Source organism: Sciurus carolinensis, chromosome 1, assembly GCF_902686445.1.
Source record: "Sciurus carolinensis chromosome 1, mSciCar1.2, whole genome shotgun sequence".
NCBI lineage: Eukaryota > Metazoa > Chordata > Mammalia > Rodentia > Sciuridae > Sciurus > Sciurus carolinensis.
The window spans coordinates 181,294,562-181,313,126 of NC_062213.1; the positions used below are offsets into that span (position 1 = coordinate 181,294,562).

Genomic DNA, 18,565 nt, shown 5'->3' on the forward strand with positions numbered 1-18,565 from the left:
CTACCTTTCTGATCTCTCAGAGTAGAATCAATCCCCTTTCCCTTCCCCTTACTTGAGTTTGAAAATGAATTTCAGTAAACTTGAGTTCCATTTGTGATGTGGATACTTCAAGAGGAGATGACTGGGAAAAGGTGTACCTGCTGGAAGGGGTTGACATAAGCAAGTTGGACTGGTCATTAAAGCACAATTTAGGGAAAGAGGAAGGGACTGGTTAGAAGTCATGGTAATCACCCCTTTCTCAGCACTGACCCATCTGCTGCTCCTTCAGTTTGGGCCAAAGCTTGAGATAAGATGTATTCACTGAAGTAATTCACTGAGAGATCCACTAATTCAATAAGTGTGTTCTGAGGATCAGGCCTGTTGATTCATGCCTATAATCTTAGCTACTCCTGAAGCTGAGGCAGGAGGATCACAAGTTGGAGGCCAGCGTGGGCAACTTTGTGAGACCCTGTCTCAATATAAAAATAATTTTTAAAAAAGGACTAGGGATGTAGCTAGAGGTGGAAAACCCCAAGTTCAATTCCAGTACCAAAAAAAAAGTGATCTCAGGGGCACTGCATATCAGAAACTGTGTTGGGGTAATGAGAGGGAGACAACCCAGTCCTCAGGGACATTTTAGCTTAGTGACATGGCCAGCAAACTGAAAGAGAACCACCCTAGAAAAGCTTATTGCCCATTTTGTCCATCTGGAGCAAACTCAATATCTTAGATGGGATTAATAAGGCCCCAAAGTGATAAGGAGCACACAGATGTGAGTGGTGGGAACAGAACACAGGTGAAGAGAATAATTCTGTAAAATGCACCCACTGTGCTGATCACCAAATTTTTTCTTTTCCAAGAAGAAATTTACCTGCAGCTCCGCCTGGTTTAAGTGGACAGGCTTTGTCACATTCCTTAGTAAATTACCTGTTATCCACAGGAGAAACGCAGACCCAAAATAATGTCAATGAGAGGAACCCAAGTCACCCTGAAGTGGGAGAACTTTGTGACTCCTTTCACAGACCAGATCCTGGAATTTAGGGAGATAAGGATAATTGCTCCTAACCATAAACTCTGTAAGAATGTATGGTTAAGAATTCAATTAGAACCAGGCTGCATAGGCCAAAGTGACCTAGAGTTGTCATGGCCATGGGGATTTGAAAGCCTGATGTCATATTACTTTTGGTCAAAAGTCAAGAGGTGGACTTGGGCAGGACTTTCTGGAAACTTCTCTGGGATCCTAAATAAAACTGGAGCGGAAGAGAAGCATGCTGAACCTCTCCTTTCTTTTTTTTTTTTTTTTTGATATATATATTTTTTATTGTAAACAAATGGGATACATGTTGTTTCTCTGTTTGTACATGGCGTAAAGGCATACCATTTTGAACCTCTCCTTTCTGAGAGGACCCACTCTCTCCCTTCAGAGTGTCCCTTTCCCCTTTCCTATACTTCAAAAAACTCATGCCTGTTACTCTGAGCGACATGTCTGAAATCTTTCTGACCTAATTGCAAGAACTGGGGTTTACAGTGTAAGGGGGTGTCTTCATGCTGCCTCAGTTTCCCAGAAGGCACCAGGCCTCTAACCCGACCTACCAATTCCCTCCTACATCATGGGAGTTCTATCTAATTTAAATAAATCCTACTCTGTTCAATTTTCCCTTCCCTTGTCTGTGTATTTTTCAAATCTGCAAGACAAGAACCAAGAAATTGGTGAAGCACAGAATGTAGTTTCACCTCAGAACTCCAGTCTTAAAAGGAGAAACGTCTCTGCCAAGGGCACATGGCCAGAGGAATCAGGGGAAGGGGTTTGCGAACAAGGAAGTCCAGCCTAGGGCTGTCTGAGAGCTGAGGAACGCAGGCCTCCCACACAGCCTGGTGACAGTCACAACAGTACCACGTGTGAATAGTGTCACACACTTGATGTTCACATCCTTATCCTCAGTCTCCTGTGGGCAAGAAGGGCCATGAGCGACTGAGGGAGGACACATGGCCCTGGGGCAATTTAATGGCCCAGGAGCTGGAGTGAGGCCTTCAGCTCAATCCCAGTCTCACCACCTGCTGGGCTGTAGGCCTTAGATCGCTTAACCTTTCTGAACCTCAGTTTCTCCACCAGGAAAATGAAGATACTGGCTCCTCATAATCTTGTTCTCCCTCCTTTAAACTAAGACAAGGTCATTATTTGGGGATGAAGAATTTCAGTAGAGGTCAGAGCTGCCTCTCTTGGAGTGTAGAATTAAGGAGGAAATTATATATATATATATATATATATATATATATATATATATATATATATATATATATATTTTTTTTTTTTTTTTTTTTTTTTTTTTTTTTTTTCTCCTTAAGGTAGATATAACCATGTCCCTTCCGGGCCCAGTGAGCCCTGGACCCCCTGTCTTTGAGGTCTGAGGATGAGACAGACATTCATAAGAAAACCTTTCGGGAATATGGAGCTCAGCCTATCTCAGGACCTAGAGGGTTAATGGGAGCGGGAAGCGGGGAGCGGGGAGCTCCCCCTACCCAACCCCCATGATTGGCTCAGGCATGCTGGGACTTGCAGGCTGGGGACCATCCTATGGCGCGGGGGCCGCTGGGAAATGTAGTCGCTGACGGGGCCAGGCCGCAGAGTTCCGCGCTCTCAGCAGTGACAGCTCAGGAGGTAGGCGGCAATGGCAGGGGTCTGGGAGCAGGTGTGGGGTGGGAGGGAGTGGGTAAGCTGACAGCTGGGACCCCTGCCCTGCAGCCATGAGACTGGACATTCCCCCCACCCCGCTGCCTTGGCTGATGCAACGGGCCCTGCTGTGCAGGGAGAGGGCAAGAAGCAACGGGCCACTTTTCCCTCTCCAAGAAAAAAGAGAAACAACTGGGTTCCTTCTCCTGGATAGGACCCTTTCTACCTGAGAGTAAGGAGATGACCCCCAGCTTATTCGGATACATCATCAACATCTCCCAGAGGATCAATAGTGCCTCCCCCAAAACAGACGCAAAGCCCTGCCCCAGGAGCCACAGAACAAAGTCTCCGTCTCTCCTAACGGGACCAGACATCCCATTTCCAACAAGTAGATGGGCCCCAACTAGGAACCAATAGAGACCCTCCCAGATAAAGGGTAGGACAGCGAATTGCAGACCTGCCAGGGCCAAAGGCATGGGGCATCCTCTCCAGAGAAGCTTTAAAAGGCCTATGCTAAGAGAGTGGAAAGAGAAGAAGGAGGACCAGGCCTCCCCTCCCCTTCTCCCTCCCCAAAACCCCTCCTTCCTACCCTGCAGCCCCCTGAAGCAGTTGTCACTCATCGGTCACTTGTTGACCAAAGGGGGATCCCATCTGTCCTGCCCAGGGAGAGTCTGCTCAGCGGGGGCCAGCATGGACCAGTCTGTGGCCATCCAGGAGACTCTGGCTGAGGGGGAATATTGCGTGATCATATCCTTCCCGGCTCTGAGCTCCTAGCCCTGGCCATGGGAGGTCAAATGAGGGTGTCAAGGTGTCTGTCCACTCTCTTCCCTTTTCCTCTGAGCTGTCAGAGGAGAAGGAAGCCAATATTTACTAAATACTCACTTAGTCCTGGACTCTTAAGTATGCAGCTAGCTTCTCAACCCCTTGTGAAGCTGGGGATTATTATCCCCATTTTGTAGAAGGCTCAGAGAGGTGAAGTGACTTGACCACGGTCACCCAGGGAGCCTGGGAAGCAGGAGAAGAGCAGGGAAGGTGGGGTTGGGTGGGCGGGGAGAGGCCTGGCTTCGGTTCGGTTCAGTTTCCGTTTCTCCTTGACTCTGAGCAGCAGGCAGTACAAGGTGTGCTGTGTGAGGGGGGCAGTCGGCAGAGCCGCCTGCTGGGGCTTGTTCGCTACCGCCTGGAGCACGGAGGCCAGGAACACGCGTGAGTGAGGGGTTCAGGCCCTGCCTGTCTGGGACTTGGGGTTAGTCTCCACTGTACCGTCCAGCTGAGCTTCAATCATTTCTTCAGCTCTGAATCTTCTAGAATAATGATCATACTGATAGTTAATATTCTTTAAACACCAGGTTCGAAGCCCTTCACATGTATTAGATCCTCAAGAAGTGATGAGGAGGCTTTTGTTGAAGAGGCACATCTAGCCAGATCTTGAACTCATGGCCTGACTGCCTAGGTTCAAATCAGACATTGTGATCCTAAGCAAGTTGCTTTACCTCTCTACCTCAATTTGTCCAGATCAAAGTTTCAAGTGAGCTGACCTTGGTGACACAAGCCTGTAATCACAGCGACTTAGGAAGCTGAGGCAGGAGGATTGTGAGTTCAAAGCCAGCCTGAGCAACTCAGCAAGGCCCTGAGCAACTTAGCAAAACACTTGTCTCAAAATAAAAAATAAGAAGGACTGGGGATGTGGTTCAGTGGTTAAGCACCCCTGGGTTCAATCCCCCGTACAGAAAACAAAAACAAAAACAAAACAAAAAAAGTGGGGTTGAAGATAGAGTTCAATGATAGAGCGCTTGCTCACCATGGGTGAGGCCCTGGATTCAATCCCCAGCACCAGGAAAAAATTTAAAAAGATTTTGGTGCACACCTGTAATCCCAGCTACTTGGGAGGCTGAGGCAGGAGGATTGGCAAATTCAAGGCCAACCTGGACAATTTAGTGAGACCCTGACCCAAAATAAATAAATAAATAAAAAGGTCTGGGATGTAACTCAGTGGTAGAGAGTCCTTAGGTTCATTCCCCATTTTAAAAAAAGGTGTCAGTGCACGTCCAAGGAGTTAAACACTGTGAGGCACATCGAAGGTTCTCAGGCAGTGTTGCCTGGTGACATCCGCACAATTCACTGGAGCAGAGAGTAAGTAACATTCGCCAAAAACCTCATAGCTAGTGAGTGAACCTCAGGACCTCAGAGCTGGGAGGGAAGGACCTTAGGTGGATTTTCCATCCACCATCCTAGATTTTGAGATGGGGAAACAGGTTGGGGAAGAGAGGGTGGTGGTTGCATTGTGGCCGTCTCCTGCAGCACTAAAAGTTACCACGGACAGATCGGATACATTTCACTAACACAGCAGGGACTCCCCAAAGTGAGAAAAGTTCTGCTTTGGTGACCTCATCCATAAACTGCAGTCTCCACAGGTACCCTGAGCACAGCTGGCCTGAGGAGTGTGCCAGGGCCCCACCAGAACTGCCCTAGGGAACCACAAGACAGCATGAGCACCCAGGCCTCCAAGATGAGCCTGAGGCATGGCCAGTGGACCCTGTCCTCACTTCCGCTTCCTGCCCTCAGTCTCTTCCTGTATACGCACCGGAGGATGGCCATTACCGGGGACGATGTCTCTTTGGACCAGATAGTGCCAGTCTCAAGGGATTTTACACTGGAAGAAGGTGCCACAGGGAGCTGGGTGGTATGACCCCCTCTCTTCTAGGTGTCCCCTGAGTCATCTCTGCCCTTGTTGGGGGCGGGCAGTGGGAATAAGGATGACATTGGGGCAGCAGTGCTCAGTTGCTAAAGACATTCTCATTTCCCTCCTGCACAGTGTCCCCCGATGGTGAATTCTACATCCTTGGTGAGTGGTCCTCTCAGTCTGGGTCCCAGTTGGGGCAGGCGGTACAGGATCCGTAGAGAGAGGAATGCATGACGTAACAACGCCCTGATGTCCTTACTGTGGCAAGTAAGGCCATACAGGGAGCTTTCTATAAAGCAGGGATGATGTCAACCCATTGAGTCCCCAGCTTTCAATTCTTTATAGGACACGATGGGCTATTTTGGAAGTCAGAGTACAGAGGGTTGCTTACTACAGGGAAGACTGCGGGCTTATGTTTATCCTCTCTCCCTTGCCTGCTGCACTAGACGCCCTCTGTGTCTCTCCATCACCTTGAACGTCACGTGTTCTCACAGTAGAGTTCCCTCTTCCTGAAAGCCCCACACCTCTTTGCACTTCCTAGTCATCTTTCAGGGCTCAGGTCACCCATTTCTTTTCCCAGGAAGGCTTTGATGAACCCTGAAATTGCTTGTAATTTTTTTTCTTTTTCTGGCCCTTGCCAGTCCCCTGTCACTGACAGGGATTTGACGATTTGCATTGATTTACTTGATGTCTGACTTCTTTGTTAGACAATAATAATACTAGAGGCCAATATATAATCAAGGATTACCTCGTGTCAGGTAACATGCTGAAAGCTTTATATACATCATATCTTGCTTTCTTCACCAAAACTCTATGAGATTACCACTGTTTATTCCCATTTTATGGGCAAGGTAACTGAGGCCTAGAAAAATTAAATAATTTAGCAGGGGATGGAACCTGGATTCAAACTCAGAATCCAGACCCTGGGAGTCCACACTTGTAATTGCTCTGTTAGTTGCTTCTGTTCATTCATTAATTCAGCATGTTTTTGAGTGCTCACCATGTGCCACTGGGAATTGGCCATATGCCACAAACAAGGTGACTTCCAGACTAGCTCCCTGAAGAAGGGCCAGCATCTGTTTTCTTCACCATGGTATCGGCGGTGCCTAGTACTATGCCTGGCACTATCAGGTAGATCAACTGATGCCCAGTCCCCCTCAGAGGGGGACTGTATGTGCTTTTCCTTCCACTGGGAGGGGAAGACACGACCCGTTCAGAGAATCTGTCTCTGCCAGCTCCGTCCAGTCCTGCAGTGGTGAGGCTCAGCGGCTTCTGAGAGCCTTGGCTTACCTCCCTATAAAGTGCAGATGATGTTAATTTGGAACAGAGGATACAAAGGGCCCTTTTACTGTGCCAGCAGCAACTCTAAGTGAGTTGCTTAAGGCCACAGGGGCTTTTTGGGAGCCTGGAATTCTGATTCTCCATTCTGGGGACTCTACCCTTAAGATCTATCCAAGTATTCAGTTGCTGGCAGCCAACAGCTTATTTCCTGCCTCCTTTGTGCAGGCTCAGATGTGACCGTTCAGCTGGACACAGCAGAGCTCAGCCTTCTATTCCAACTACCCTTTGGCTCACACACCAGGATGTTCCTCCAGGAAGTTGCCAGGGCCTGTCCAGGTAGGTAAGACCCCCAGCTCCTGGAAGAGTTGTTGGCTGGGGGTACTGACCTACCCACTCCAGTTGACTTCCACCCTTTGGACTCACACTCTGAAATTGCTGTGCCCTCTAAATACTGCCGGCATGGAGCCACAGTTCCCTTAGCCCACCAGCCAACTACAGTTTGATTTTCTGGTTAGGGTTTCTGGCCCTGAGTGTTAACTCTGGCAGGGTCCCTCTGCCCTCCTGGCTCTGTGCAGGGCTGCACAGGTAGTTTGTGACTCTCATGATGAACCTCTTAGAAGGTGGCAGCAACTTCTGCAGGCCCACCCACTCTGCCTTTCTCCATAACCCTCAGCTAGAATCAAAGGAAGTCTGTTGTATGGGGTCTTGTGCCCTCGAACCCTGCCACGTCCTCCCCTGCAGCTGAGAACATGGTCTAGCTTTGCCCTAGCAGTAAGAGGACAAAATTTGTTTAGATCTGTGATCAGCCAGGCAAGTAAAGGAAAATTTGTGTACAGAACAGAGGGCCAGCTACAGAACATGCAAATTCGAGCCACCAGGTGTTGGGGCTTGGGTGTGACTCCTGTCACCCTAACATCTTATCTCTCTGGGAACAGGGGAGGGTGTTCCTTCTATGCTGGTTCCACTGTGGAGGGTGAAGCCCGGGGACTATTTCCTTAGGTATTCTAGGAAGGGGACTGGCTTTGGATGCAAACTGACTTTGGGGGAGAAAGGAAACAGAAACAAGATTATATAGCTTTGCAGGCCTGCTTAAGGAGTTTAAAATTTATTCTATAAGCAAGGGACAATTTATCTCTAAATCTTAAAAACAATAAAGATCATCTATTTCATGATTATCAGTAGTGATTGTAGAAGGGATAATAGTAGTGATGCAGGTTGAGAATCCCTAATCTGAAAATTAAAAATCTAAATTGTTCCAAACTCTGGAACTTTTTGAGTGCCAGTATGATGCTCTAAGTAGAAAAATCCCAAACCATGAAACTTTGTTTCTTGCACAAAATTATTAAAAACATTGTATAACATTACCTTTTGGTTATATGTATAGGCGTATAAGGTCCCAGGCATTTCAGATCAGGGGTACTCAACCTGCATAGCAAAGAGCACAGGCTTTGAATCTTCACAACCCCTTGAGTTTGAAATCCTCTCTACACCAGGTAAAGCAGTGCACACCTGTAATCCGAGCAACTCAGGAGGTGGAGGAGGAAGATCATAAGTTTGAGGCCAGCCTGGACAATTTAGTGAGACCAAAAAAAAAAAAAAAAAAAAAAGAAAGAAAGAAAAGAAAAAAGACAAAAAAAAAAAAAAAAGGTGGAAACTGGGAATATAGCTCAGTGGTACAGTACTCCTGGGTTCAATCCCTAGTACAACAAAAGAGAGAGAAGAAATCCATCTGTGTGACTTTGGGCAAGTCATATTACCTCTCTGAACCTAGTTTTTGTTATTTTCTATATGTAATGAATATCTTCCTCATGGGATTGTGGAAATTAAAAGTAACACATATAATAGCCAGGCATAGTGGTACTCACCTGTAATCCCAGCAGTTACAAGGCTGAGGCAGGAGGATTGCAAGTTCCAAGTCAGCCTCTGCAAAAGCAAGGTGCTAAGTAACTCAGTGAGACCCTGTGTCTAAATAAAATACAAAAAATAGGGCTGGGGATGTGGCTCAGTGGTCAAATGCACCTGAGTTCAATCCCTAATACCCTCCTCCCCAAAAAAGTAACATATGAAAATGTTATTGACCCTGTAGAGGTTTCTCCTGCTCTCTATCAGAAGAATCAGATAAAGGCAAATTGGTATAGGAATGTGTAGCTTTATAATGCTTCTATGGTAGTCAGGGATGAGATCTCTTGATGTCACTGCATGCAGAGGTGGAGTTTCAGCTATATCTGCATGCTCTCTCATCCTGCATCCCTCTTCATGTGACCCATGTCTCATTATCATCTTAGGTCTGTGCTTCCAGGTGTGATCATTACTGTGCTAATGAAGAAAAGGTAATTACAGGTTATTTAGTGACTATCCTCACCATGGGGGAAAAGCCCTAATACTGTTTTGGAGCAAGGCAAGCTATTGTTCTGTCTTAGTGGAGTTGATTGATAACTCAGTTCATTGCTTTGTTTTCCTTGGTCCTGGCTTCCTGGTATGAACTGACTTTCCAACCTCCCATTTCCTGGTGTGCTACCTTAATTTCATAGCCTTGAAAACTGATCTACTTTTAAAGTCCCAGTTTCTTGGTATTTTTAACTTCACAAGATTGAGGGTTAACTTAGCTGTCTCAAAAGTGCCCATCACATCGACGGAGCTCAGCAAATGTTTATTCCCTTTGTGTATAGATCATATCTAACATTCACTGCTAAACATGTGTTAAACCGTATTCTAAGACCTTTCACACGTCATCTTATTTAACCCTCATCATAACTTTATAAGGTGGGTATTATAAATGTCTCCACTTTACAGATGATGAAACTGAGTATCAGAGAGGGTAAGTGTACATAGCTGGGTACAGAGCTAGGAAACTGTTAACCAGGATAAGGCAGGATGAACTAGTTGTACTCCAGAACCTGAGCCCTTGAGCATTTTGCTATGGTACTTCTCTGGTTTGTGCTTCCCTCTCTGCATAAACAGCTCGGGGAAGGCTCTGTGTAGGAGATGGTATTAAAGATGACACTAGAAGAGAGAACAAGAGGTGTTTTTGTTTGTTTGTTTGTTTCCCAGTTAAGCATACAAGGAGAGGAAAGGGGATGATAGTGGGAGGGGGTACTGAGCTTGGAAGGTATGGAGAGAACTGAGCCAGGAGAGGCCAATAGAGGGCAGTTCATGAAGAGTTTTAAATAAGTAACTAAAAACTTGGACTTTGTCCTACAGCTTGTGTAGAGCTGTTAAAGAGTTTTAAGCTGGGGTGCAATAAGGCAATATTTGCAAGTTAGAAAATTCCTCTGCTAAAAAAAAGAAAATAAAAAAAAAAAGAAAGAAAGAAAGAAAAAAGAAAATTCCTCTGCTAACGGGTGTGGAAGGAGAGAGTACGGGGCAGGGCAACCAATAGGAATGCATCACAGTGGTTCAGGCATAAAAAATGAGGCTTGGACCAGGGTCCTGGCGATGAAACTGGGGAAGAATGGATGGACTGGAGAGGCATTGAAGAGATCACACTGAAGAAAGGAAGGCACCATGGGGCCGTGAGTTTGGGTTGTATTGACAACTTTATCACGACTGTTTAGAACAGAGCCTGGCACGTAATGGGCACTTAATATTTGTTGAACGGATGCACAGAGCTATCTCATAAAGTGTGTTGAGAGGATGAAGAAGGTAATCTTAGCACGTGGTTACTATGAGATCGGAGGAATGGCGGGGGTCTCTGCCTTCTGTTTACACCTATCGTATCTCGACCTCGTATCCCTGCTGTGAACGAGCGAAACGGGCTTGGAGATTCTCCAGAGAATACAATCATACAGAAGTGCAGCTGCTTTTCCAAGCCCGTGGCTCAGACTGCGCTCCTTTTTTCTGCTCCAGGCTTCGACCCCTCGACCCGTGATCCTGAGTTCCTGTGGCTGTCCAGATACAGGTGCGCGCAACCCGAGGCGTCTGACTCACCGACACTGCGCGATTGGAACTCGGCCCCGGGTACCTGGCCCGCGAGCTGTACAATTGGCGAAGGCAGGTATCCGTCTCCAAAGGAGCGGTGGGGATTGGAGCAGGTCCCGCCTCAGGGGGCGGGCTTCATTCTATTTAGGGGCGGGGCGATGGAGCAGACAAACTTTCGATTGGCCGAGGTGGCACGCGGGGGCGGGCCCGATGGGGGTGCGGCACACTCGGGGCGGGCGGCGAGATGAAGAGCTTGAGGAAGCAGGCAGGGAAATGTCCGCCGCCGCCGGCTCTCGGGAGCGCGACTCTGCAGGTCGGGCGGGCGGTGGGAAGCCGGACTGGGGGCAGCGGTGGGTGGTCCTGCCGTGCCATCGGGTGGCCAGGGCCTGTGGGTTGGCGGGTGGGCGCACGGGGCGAGACTAAGGTGCCGACCCTATGGAGGTGGGGACACGGGCTGAAGCCCTGTGGGGATGTTATTCTCAGCTGGGCATGATGAGGGCAGGTCGGTGGGAATGGTGTGCCCAGGAATACAGAGGCGGGTTTTTTTAATAAAATACCATTTGACTCGATGTGTGACCTCGGGTCGCTCGCTGCTCCTCTCGGGGCCTCAGTTTCTCCAGCTGAGCTTGCGCATCAGTCTTGACCTTCCTGAGGGGCGAACATGTTTGTGGGGGTGTGCACTGCTGTTGACGGAGACTTCTTTTGGATGAGGTGCATGTCTTAGTTTCCAGCCCCAGCGATAGATTGAGCTGTGCACAGAGCTGGAGTCCCCTGGAGTCCTGTCCACCCTGCCACTGGGGGCCAGGATGAGGTTACAGGTGAAAGGGACTAGGTTTTTTCCACCCAGCCTCTGGTGGATAATTAGCACAAAAGACTAATTGTTGAGCTGGAGGTTGTCCTTTGGAGAGAGAGCTTAGGAGGCTCAGGGCTGAAATTTGGGTCAGTCCCGTGCTTTGGGAGGACCTGTCTTTTTGTCCAGATTCAGGATTTTCTGCAAGGGCTTGCTGGTGTTTTCTTCCCCCTGGGTGTGACCATGAGGCCCTGGTTTCATGTGAGCTTTGGCATAGCCACCAATACCCATTTGTACCACTTCTTTCAGTCATTTGCCAGGGATGAAGAGGCTGTCAAGTAGCAGTGTTAAGTGTGGGTCAGCACTCCATTTGCTCTTACAAGGCTTGGAAACTATGAGGGGTGGGGAGAGTGACATGTTGCACAAGAGTTTGTAAAATGAGAGGAAATTAGGCGAGCAGAGGACTTCCTCAGTGCTTATGCTTTTCCTTCGTTGCAGCCACCACAAGATGCGATTGAAGCGCCTGATGGTGCTGATAGTTTGCATCTTTCTTGGGCTTATCTCAAAGTTCACTTGAAGAACCGGTCTTGAGACAGCTATTGCTTCAGTTTCCATGACATTCTGGGCTGTGGTACTGGGACGGGTGAGAGTTTAAGAGTAAGAGCACATCCTCTCCTTGCCCTTCACAAGAGGCTGCCAGAATCCAGATAATCGGTGGACAACAGGCCCAATGGCAGCACAAAGAGGTGAGATCTGTCTTTTCCATCTGCATATCAGAGCCAGACTGTTGTGCTTCATTCCCTTAGTAGAGGGATATCTTTGGTGAGACATCAGGCGAGCTAGCTCTGAAGCCTGTTATCTGCCCCTGCAAGAGAAATGTGCAAGGATGGCAGAATCTTTCATTTCCTTTCACAAAAGGGAAACTAACCATATGCTGAAGAGGAATTATTATCAAGGTTTTGTTTTTACTTTTAATTTAAAAGAATTTGTCCCTATCAAAACACACAGAGCAAGTGGGATTAGACTAATAACTGCTATTTTACTCTTGTTAAAATTGGTACAAATGGTACCAAACGTGCATTTCTGTTGGGTCATTTCTATTTCCAGAGTTGCTCTGGCTTCAGCTGAGAGTTGCTGCTTCTACAACAGATAAGAGAAACCCTTTGGGCCAACTCTGGATGCTCTAGTAGAGCCAGGCCCCAAGGGAAACAGGTAGTGGATTTGGTTCTTCTATGTGCAAATGATTGAAATACCCACTCCCCAATAGCCAACCCCAGAGGAAAGTTTTGTTTTTTTTTTTTGTTTTTTTTTTTTTTGAAATGCTGTTTGTGGCACACAGCAATAGTACAAGGCAACCCCCAGGAGCTGGCACTCTAGCAGAGAGGGGTCTGATAGTCCATGGGGGTAAGAAAGCACAGGGTCAGCCCAGCAGGACAGTCGTCCTTGTAGGGTGAGCCAAGGGCAAGAGCACCTGGAAGGCCTACGTGTGTGGGGGCTGAGGTGAAGGTCTTCATTCCTCACCTTTGCCTTGGTAGAGAAAGGAAAATTCTCACTTTAGTGATTGTCTCCAAAATGTTCATTCCTTTCTTGGATCTGTCTCTGCTGAATTCAGGACTATTAGGTTGAAGTGGGTAGAAATCATAGTAGAAAAATGAAGTGAAACTAGTTTCCGACTGGAATTCATGTCTTGGGTTGGGGTGGGTATCTAGGAGCCAAGTTGTGATGTTGAAGTGAGACAGTGCTTCTGGTTGAGTGGCAGCCTGTTCACCTGATTCTTGTTATTTCTTCAACTGCTAAGACCTTTCATTGGCTTTACACTGGTAGCTGTTTTAGGCAGGAGCTTTTCTGCTTCTTGGCTTATTTTATTTCTTTTAACTTTGGTAGCCTTTTCTTTCTTTAAACAGAATGGGGTCTGACTTAGGGGAAATGCCTCATTATCATTATCTAGCAACGGAAGTTCCACTTACCCAGTTGAAAACCCCTTGGGGGATCCTTAATAGGGCTCAGTACTTATCAAGTTGTTGTGTAAAAAGCCCACCTACATTTCATCCTGGGTCCATGCAAAGACCTGGAGTTGTGTTCTGGAGGATTCTAATCTATACACTGGAAAGGAAACAGTCACTCAGAAGTCCCATGGGGGCTGTTCAGGGCTAATTTAACAAATGACAGTAGCAAACAAATGTTGGTATTTTGAATTTTTTTTTTCATAGTTGATTCAAAGTGAGCCAGCTTTATAGTAACTCAAATTTAGAATGAAATGTGTTATGAGTATTTTTTCGCCTGGACCCAGGAAACAAAGCATCAAATCTTGCCTGTGAAAGGAAATGAGTGCTATTTATATCTTGGGGTAACATAAAGGGTAAACTAGATTACCAGAGCAGGAGCCAGAGAGAAATTTAGAAAAATAACCTATGGGTTGGTTTTCTTTCTCTTTCTTTCATCTTGCTTTGTCTGTATTAGTAAGTAAAACCTGTGTGACCTGCTGATCCTTTTAGCATGAAGAAGATGAATTTGCCTTTGCTTCTCTTAGAGGTAGAAATATCTATCATTTCTACCTTTATAGTAAACTCTGCAGGCTTTCTAAACAAATTAATTTGAGTCACATGTTTCTTTAAACAAAACAGAACTGGGTGGTTGTGCACACCTGTAATACTAGGAGGTTGAGACAGGAAGTTCACAAGTTCAAAGCCAGCCTCAGCAATTTATCAAGGCCCTAAGCAACTAGCAAGACCCTGTCTCAAAAAGGGCTGGGAAAATGGGCTGGGGATATAGCTCAGTTGGTAGAGTGCTTGCCTTGCAAGCAGAAGGCCATGGGTTCAATCCCCAGCACCGCAAAAAAAAAAAAAAAAAAAAAAAAAAAAAAAAAAAAAAAGGGCTGGATTCAATCCCTGGTACCAATAAATAAATAACTAAATAGATCTGTATTAATTTTTATTCCCCCTTTTATTCTGTTTTCCTTCTTTGTCCCGTATAAACTTGTGTTTGTTTCTAATACAGAAGAATCCCCTGAAGACTTTTTTCCCTTGTCAAAACAGTTTGATTTGGAATTGTACAGTGGTTGTCTGTCACAAGAGAGGTGATCCACAAACTTTTATGTAGGAGTGGAGCTTTTAATGGAAGAATCCTCAGGGATGGGTGTTTCAGAAAGAGAGAATTATCAATATTTATTAACAGAAAGGCAGTGTTGGGCATAGAAGCTGACTGACCTACATGTTTTTTTTTTTTGTTTCCTTAAATATATTGTAACAACAACAACAACCCCCAAAAATAAATAAATAAAAGCAAAAGTAAAAATTATAACTGTAACAACTTTGTAGATTTTACTGCTGATCCATATGTGAACTGAAGCTAGCAAATATGAATGAAAAGAGACTCATTCTTGGAATGAATAGTGATGATGAGGATTTAAGTAAAGTGTATGTCTAAGTAGCCTGGATATTTTTGTCTTTTCACAGTTGCTCTTTGGTATATTAGGCATGACTTTGTCTTCTCTTATATCTATAAAATCAGAGTAAAAGTTTGCCTCCCAGAAGGTCACACAATACTTTTAGCAAAGCTAGATTATTTAAGGGTGATTTTACTTGGGAAACGCTCTTAGACATTGAAAATGCCCAGTCCCAAGAGTTTAGAACCTGGCTGTCCTCTTCTGGATCTCTCCCAGGTGGTTTCTTTCCAGTAGAATTACACTTGGTACCTTTTTTTACTCCTTCCCTCACTCCAGTTTCTTTTCTCTTAATGCAGTCACTAAAAACCTTAGTTATCCTTACTTTTCTCCATCCTCTTATGTCTAATAAGCAAATTTTGGCTATTCTTTTTCCAAAGTACTGCTTCTATCTGCCCGCATTTCAAAATCCCCGTGTCTGTTAGTTTACTTTTACCTGAACAACTGCAGTGGCTTTCTTCCTAACCTTGTGTTTCTCTCCCTTAAGGATCTCCTTGGAATACACTTTCTATCACATCCCACTCTTTTGTATGTGAGTTTGCATATTGTACCATTCCCTGTTGCCTATAGAATAAAGTTCAAATTCCCTAGTGTGACATTCAAGTCCTGCACAGCCTGGCCTCAGCCCCCCCCCTCTAGTCTTGTCTGCCACAACTCACCTGCATTTCCTCTTACTTCAAACTTGACTACTTATTATTTCTGGATGAAGCCCTGTACTTTTTCATCTCTTCGTTAACTTCTCATTCAGCTGTGTTTTTAGAAGGTTGAATCTGCTGCTCTTAGCATTTTGTATCTCCTCTCCTTCCCAAATACCAGCCTATTATTTGGGAGTCTCTGGGAGGAGGATCACAAGTTTGAGGCCAGTCTAGGCAATTTAGCAAGACCCAGTCTCAAAAAATAAAATGGTCTGGAGATGTAGCTCAATAGCAGTGCACCACCCCTGGGTTCAAACCTGCGCAAAAAAAAAAAAAAAAAAAAAGGCAAAGGCAGCTTAATGTCTTATATATAAGTAGGTGCTCCAAAAATGTCTGCCTTGGTCGAGGGATAAAGCTCAGTGGTAGAGCACTTGCCTTGCATGTGCAAAGCCCTGGATTTGAGTCCCAGCACTGGGGGTGGGGAGTGGGGAGTGGGGAGAAGGTCTATCTTGGTTGAACTGTAGAGACCAAAACAGTTTGTAGCCTGAAGTGCTGCATAGCCTGAACAACTTCTGCCCCTTTCCTCTTTGAGTGTGCTCTGCGCTCCCTTCCCCCTCTGGTCTTGGTTTGCTCTTGCCCACTTCTCTTTCGGCTTTATCACCAGACCACAGACAGTTCACGGAAGGCCCACTGAAGGGAGAACCTGGAGGAAAGAGTCATCTCTCCAATATCCTATCACCCCTGACCTGTTGCTGCAAATTATTCTATAGTCTTCCTCCTTGAAAGCTAAGCAGGTCATATTTGCAGATCAGATCTTGAGTCCAGGGTTCACAGGTATACAGGGCACAGATGTATTTATTTATTTATTTTTTGTAGTTGTAGATGGACAGCATGCCTTTATTTTGTTTACTTATTTTTGTATGTAGTACTAAGGATCAAACCCAGTGCCTCAAAAGTGCTAGGCAAGCACTCTGCCACTGAGCCCCAGCCCCAGCCGCACAAGATGTGTTTTTAAGAGATGTCTGTGCCCATCTCATATGGTACTTGTACTTTTTTTATTTTTTAAGCCATGAAGATACTGGGAAATGTAAAAAAGAAAATTAAGCATAGTTATTTGATGTATTTATTTATTTTTGGGTACTGGGGATTGAACTCAGGGGCACTCAACCACTGAGCCATACCCCCATCCCTGTTTTATATTTTATTTGGAGACGGGGTCTCACTGAGTTGCTTAGCACCTCTCTTTTGCTGAGGCTGCCTTTGAATTCTTGATCCTCAGCCTCCCAGGCCACTGGAATTACAGGTGTGTGTCACTGCACCTGGCTAGTTATTTGATTAAGAAAATTACAGAATATACATAAGGCAGTGGGTTTTGTTCCCAGCACCAGAATCAAACAAACAAAAAAATGACAGAACTATTTAGATTAGTGGCAAAACTGAAGTGGGAAAAATGGATTCCTTCCATTCTTTTTAAGATCTGGTGCTCTGTGTTATGAACTCAAGAGCTCCCTTCCTGGTGTACCAAGTACCATGTAAACACTTTGCTTCCCTTCGTTATAAGAGTAAAATCTAAACTCCTCATGGCATTCAGTCTTGCAGTTTGTTCCTGAATTTGTTATTGTTATCACTAGTAGCATTATTAGCAGTTGCAGTTTATTAAGTACTTATTGTGGGTCTGTTGGCCTTACACTGTGCCATAAAGTTCCAAAAGAAATTCTTCATTTTTCATTTGGGGAGACTGTGGCTCCTAGAGGATAGGTAACATGCCTGTGATCACTCAACGTGGTTGGTGACAGAGTTGAAAATAGAACTCGGGTCATTTGTTTGAATGTAATGCTCAAGTCCTAACCCTATACTTATTATGACTTCAAATGCCTCTCAAGCATAACTTTTCACTTGTACTTATCTTACTTGCTGTTACTTCTGTCTGTACAAACCATAGTGCTGGTTCTTGATGCTTTTGCTGAAGTTATTTCCTCTGCTTTTTTTTTTTTTGGTCCCAGGGATTAAATCCAGGGTTGCTTAACCACTGAGCCACATCCCAGCTCTTTTTTATATTTTATTTATTTATTTTAATTTTTTTTATAATTGTAGATGGACAGCATGCCTTTATTTTATAGGTTTCTTTTTATGTGGTGCTAAGGATTGAACCCAGTGCCTCACACATGCTAGGCAAGTGCTCTGCCACTGATCCCCAGCCCCTGTATTTTATTTAGAGACAGAGTCTTGTGGACTTGCTAAGTGCCTTGCTAAGCTGCTGAGGCTGGCTTTGAACTCACAATCCTCCCGCCTCAGCCTCCTGAGCTGCTGGGATTATAGGCATCCACCACCGTGCCCGGCTATTTCTTCTGCTTTCTGAGCCCTTTTCTTTTTCTGAGGAGTGATAAGCTTTTTGTTTGAGAGCACAGACTCTCCTCTCTCATGCCCTGGGTTTGAATGAGGCTGTGCTGTTCATTACTTATTCCATGTGCTTGGGCAAGTTGTTTAACCTCTCTGTTTTACTTTTGGTCTGACATGTGGCACCTACCTCACAGAGAAATTGTGAAAAGAAACGAAAGCAGTGTTCCATATATAGTGAGACCTCAGTGTTTGCCATTCATATTTTTCATGAGCATATTTCTCCTTGTCATCAACACAGCCCAACTTAGATTCCGAGTAGTTGGATCTGTGTGTTACCTCCCTGTGAACTGAGTGGATCTCTTGCTGATGGGTGTTGCCATCTTTATTTTTAAGAACCCTTGGGATGGCCCCCTAGTGACACGGGACAGCATGATGTTACTGGCAAGCATTGAATCAACCCACTTAACCCTGCTGGCATTTTAGATCACGTCGTTTGTGGTGTTTTGCATTTTCTTCTAGTGTGCTGAAAATGGAATGCAAGGGGTGGTGCCTGGGAGGATAGGAGGGGCACCTCCTCCCAGACCTGTCTAGAAGATGCTCAGGAAGGGTAGGGCATGGTCTCCACCTGCAGTGACCTTACACCACACATCCTGTAGAGACCACGGTGGTGCTTTTGCTTTGTTATCCTTCTGTTATAGTCCTTACCCCTCAGAATTTTTAATTTTATTGATGATGATGTGCTCATATTTGCAAAAGGGAAGGTTGTGGAGCCTTGGAATCAAAGCAGATCTGGGTTTTAGTGTCAACTGTGCCATTTACTGATTCCGTG

The 18,565-nt window shown here is 45.5% G+C and overlaps 1 protein-coding gene across 1 annotated transcript in view; it reads left to right on the forward strand.

Annotated features, from left to right (window-relative positions):
• Nucleotides 1-2,582: 2,582 nt before the first annotated feature.
• The window catches only part of Inpp5b (inositol polyphosphate-5-phosphatase B), a 49,495-nt gene continuing 33,512 nt past the window's right edge, over nt 2,583-18,565 (forward strand). The window contains 8 exon segments of the mRNA XM_047567458.1: nt 2,583-2,638; nt 3,315-3,397; nt 3,759-3,853; nt 5,213-5,310; nt 5,463-5,492; nt 6,837-6,947; nt 10,458-10,747; nt 10,749-10,842. Of these exon segments, the coding sequence (XP_047423414.1) occupies nt 3,341-3,397; nt 3,759-3,853; nt 5,213-5,310; nt 5,463-5,492; nt 6,837-6,947; nt 10,458-10,747; nt 10,749-10,842 (775 nt within the window). The 5' untranslated portion in view covers nt 2,583-2,638; nt 3,315-3,340.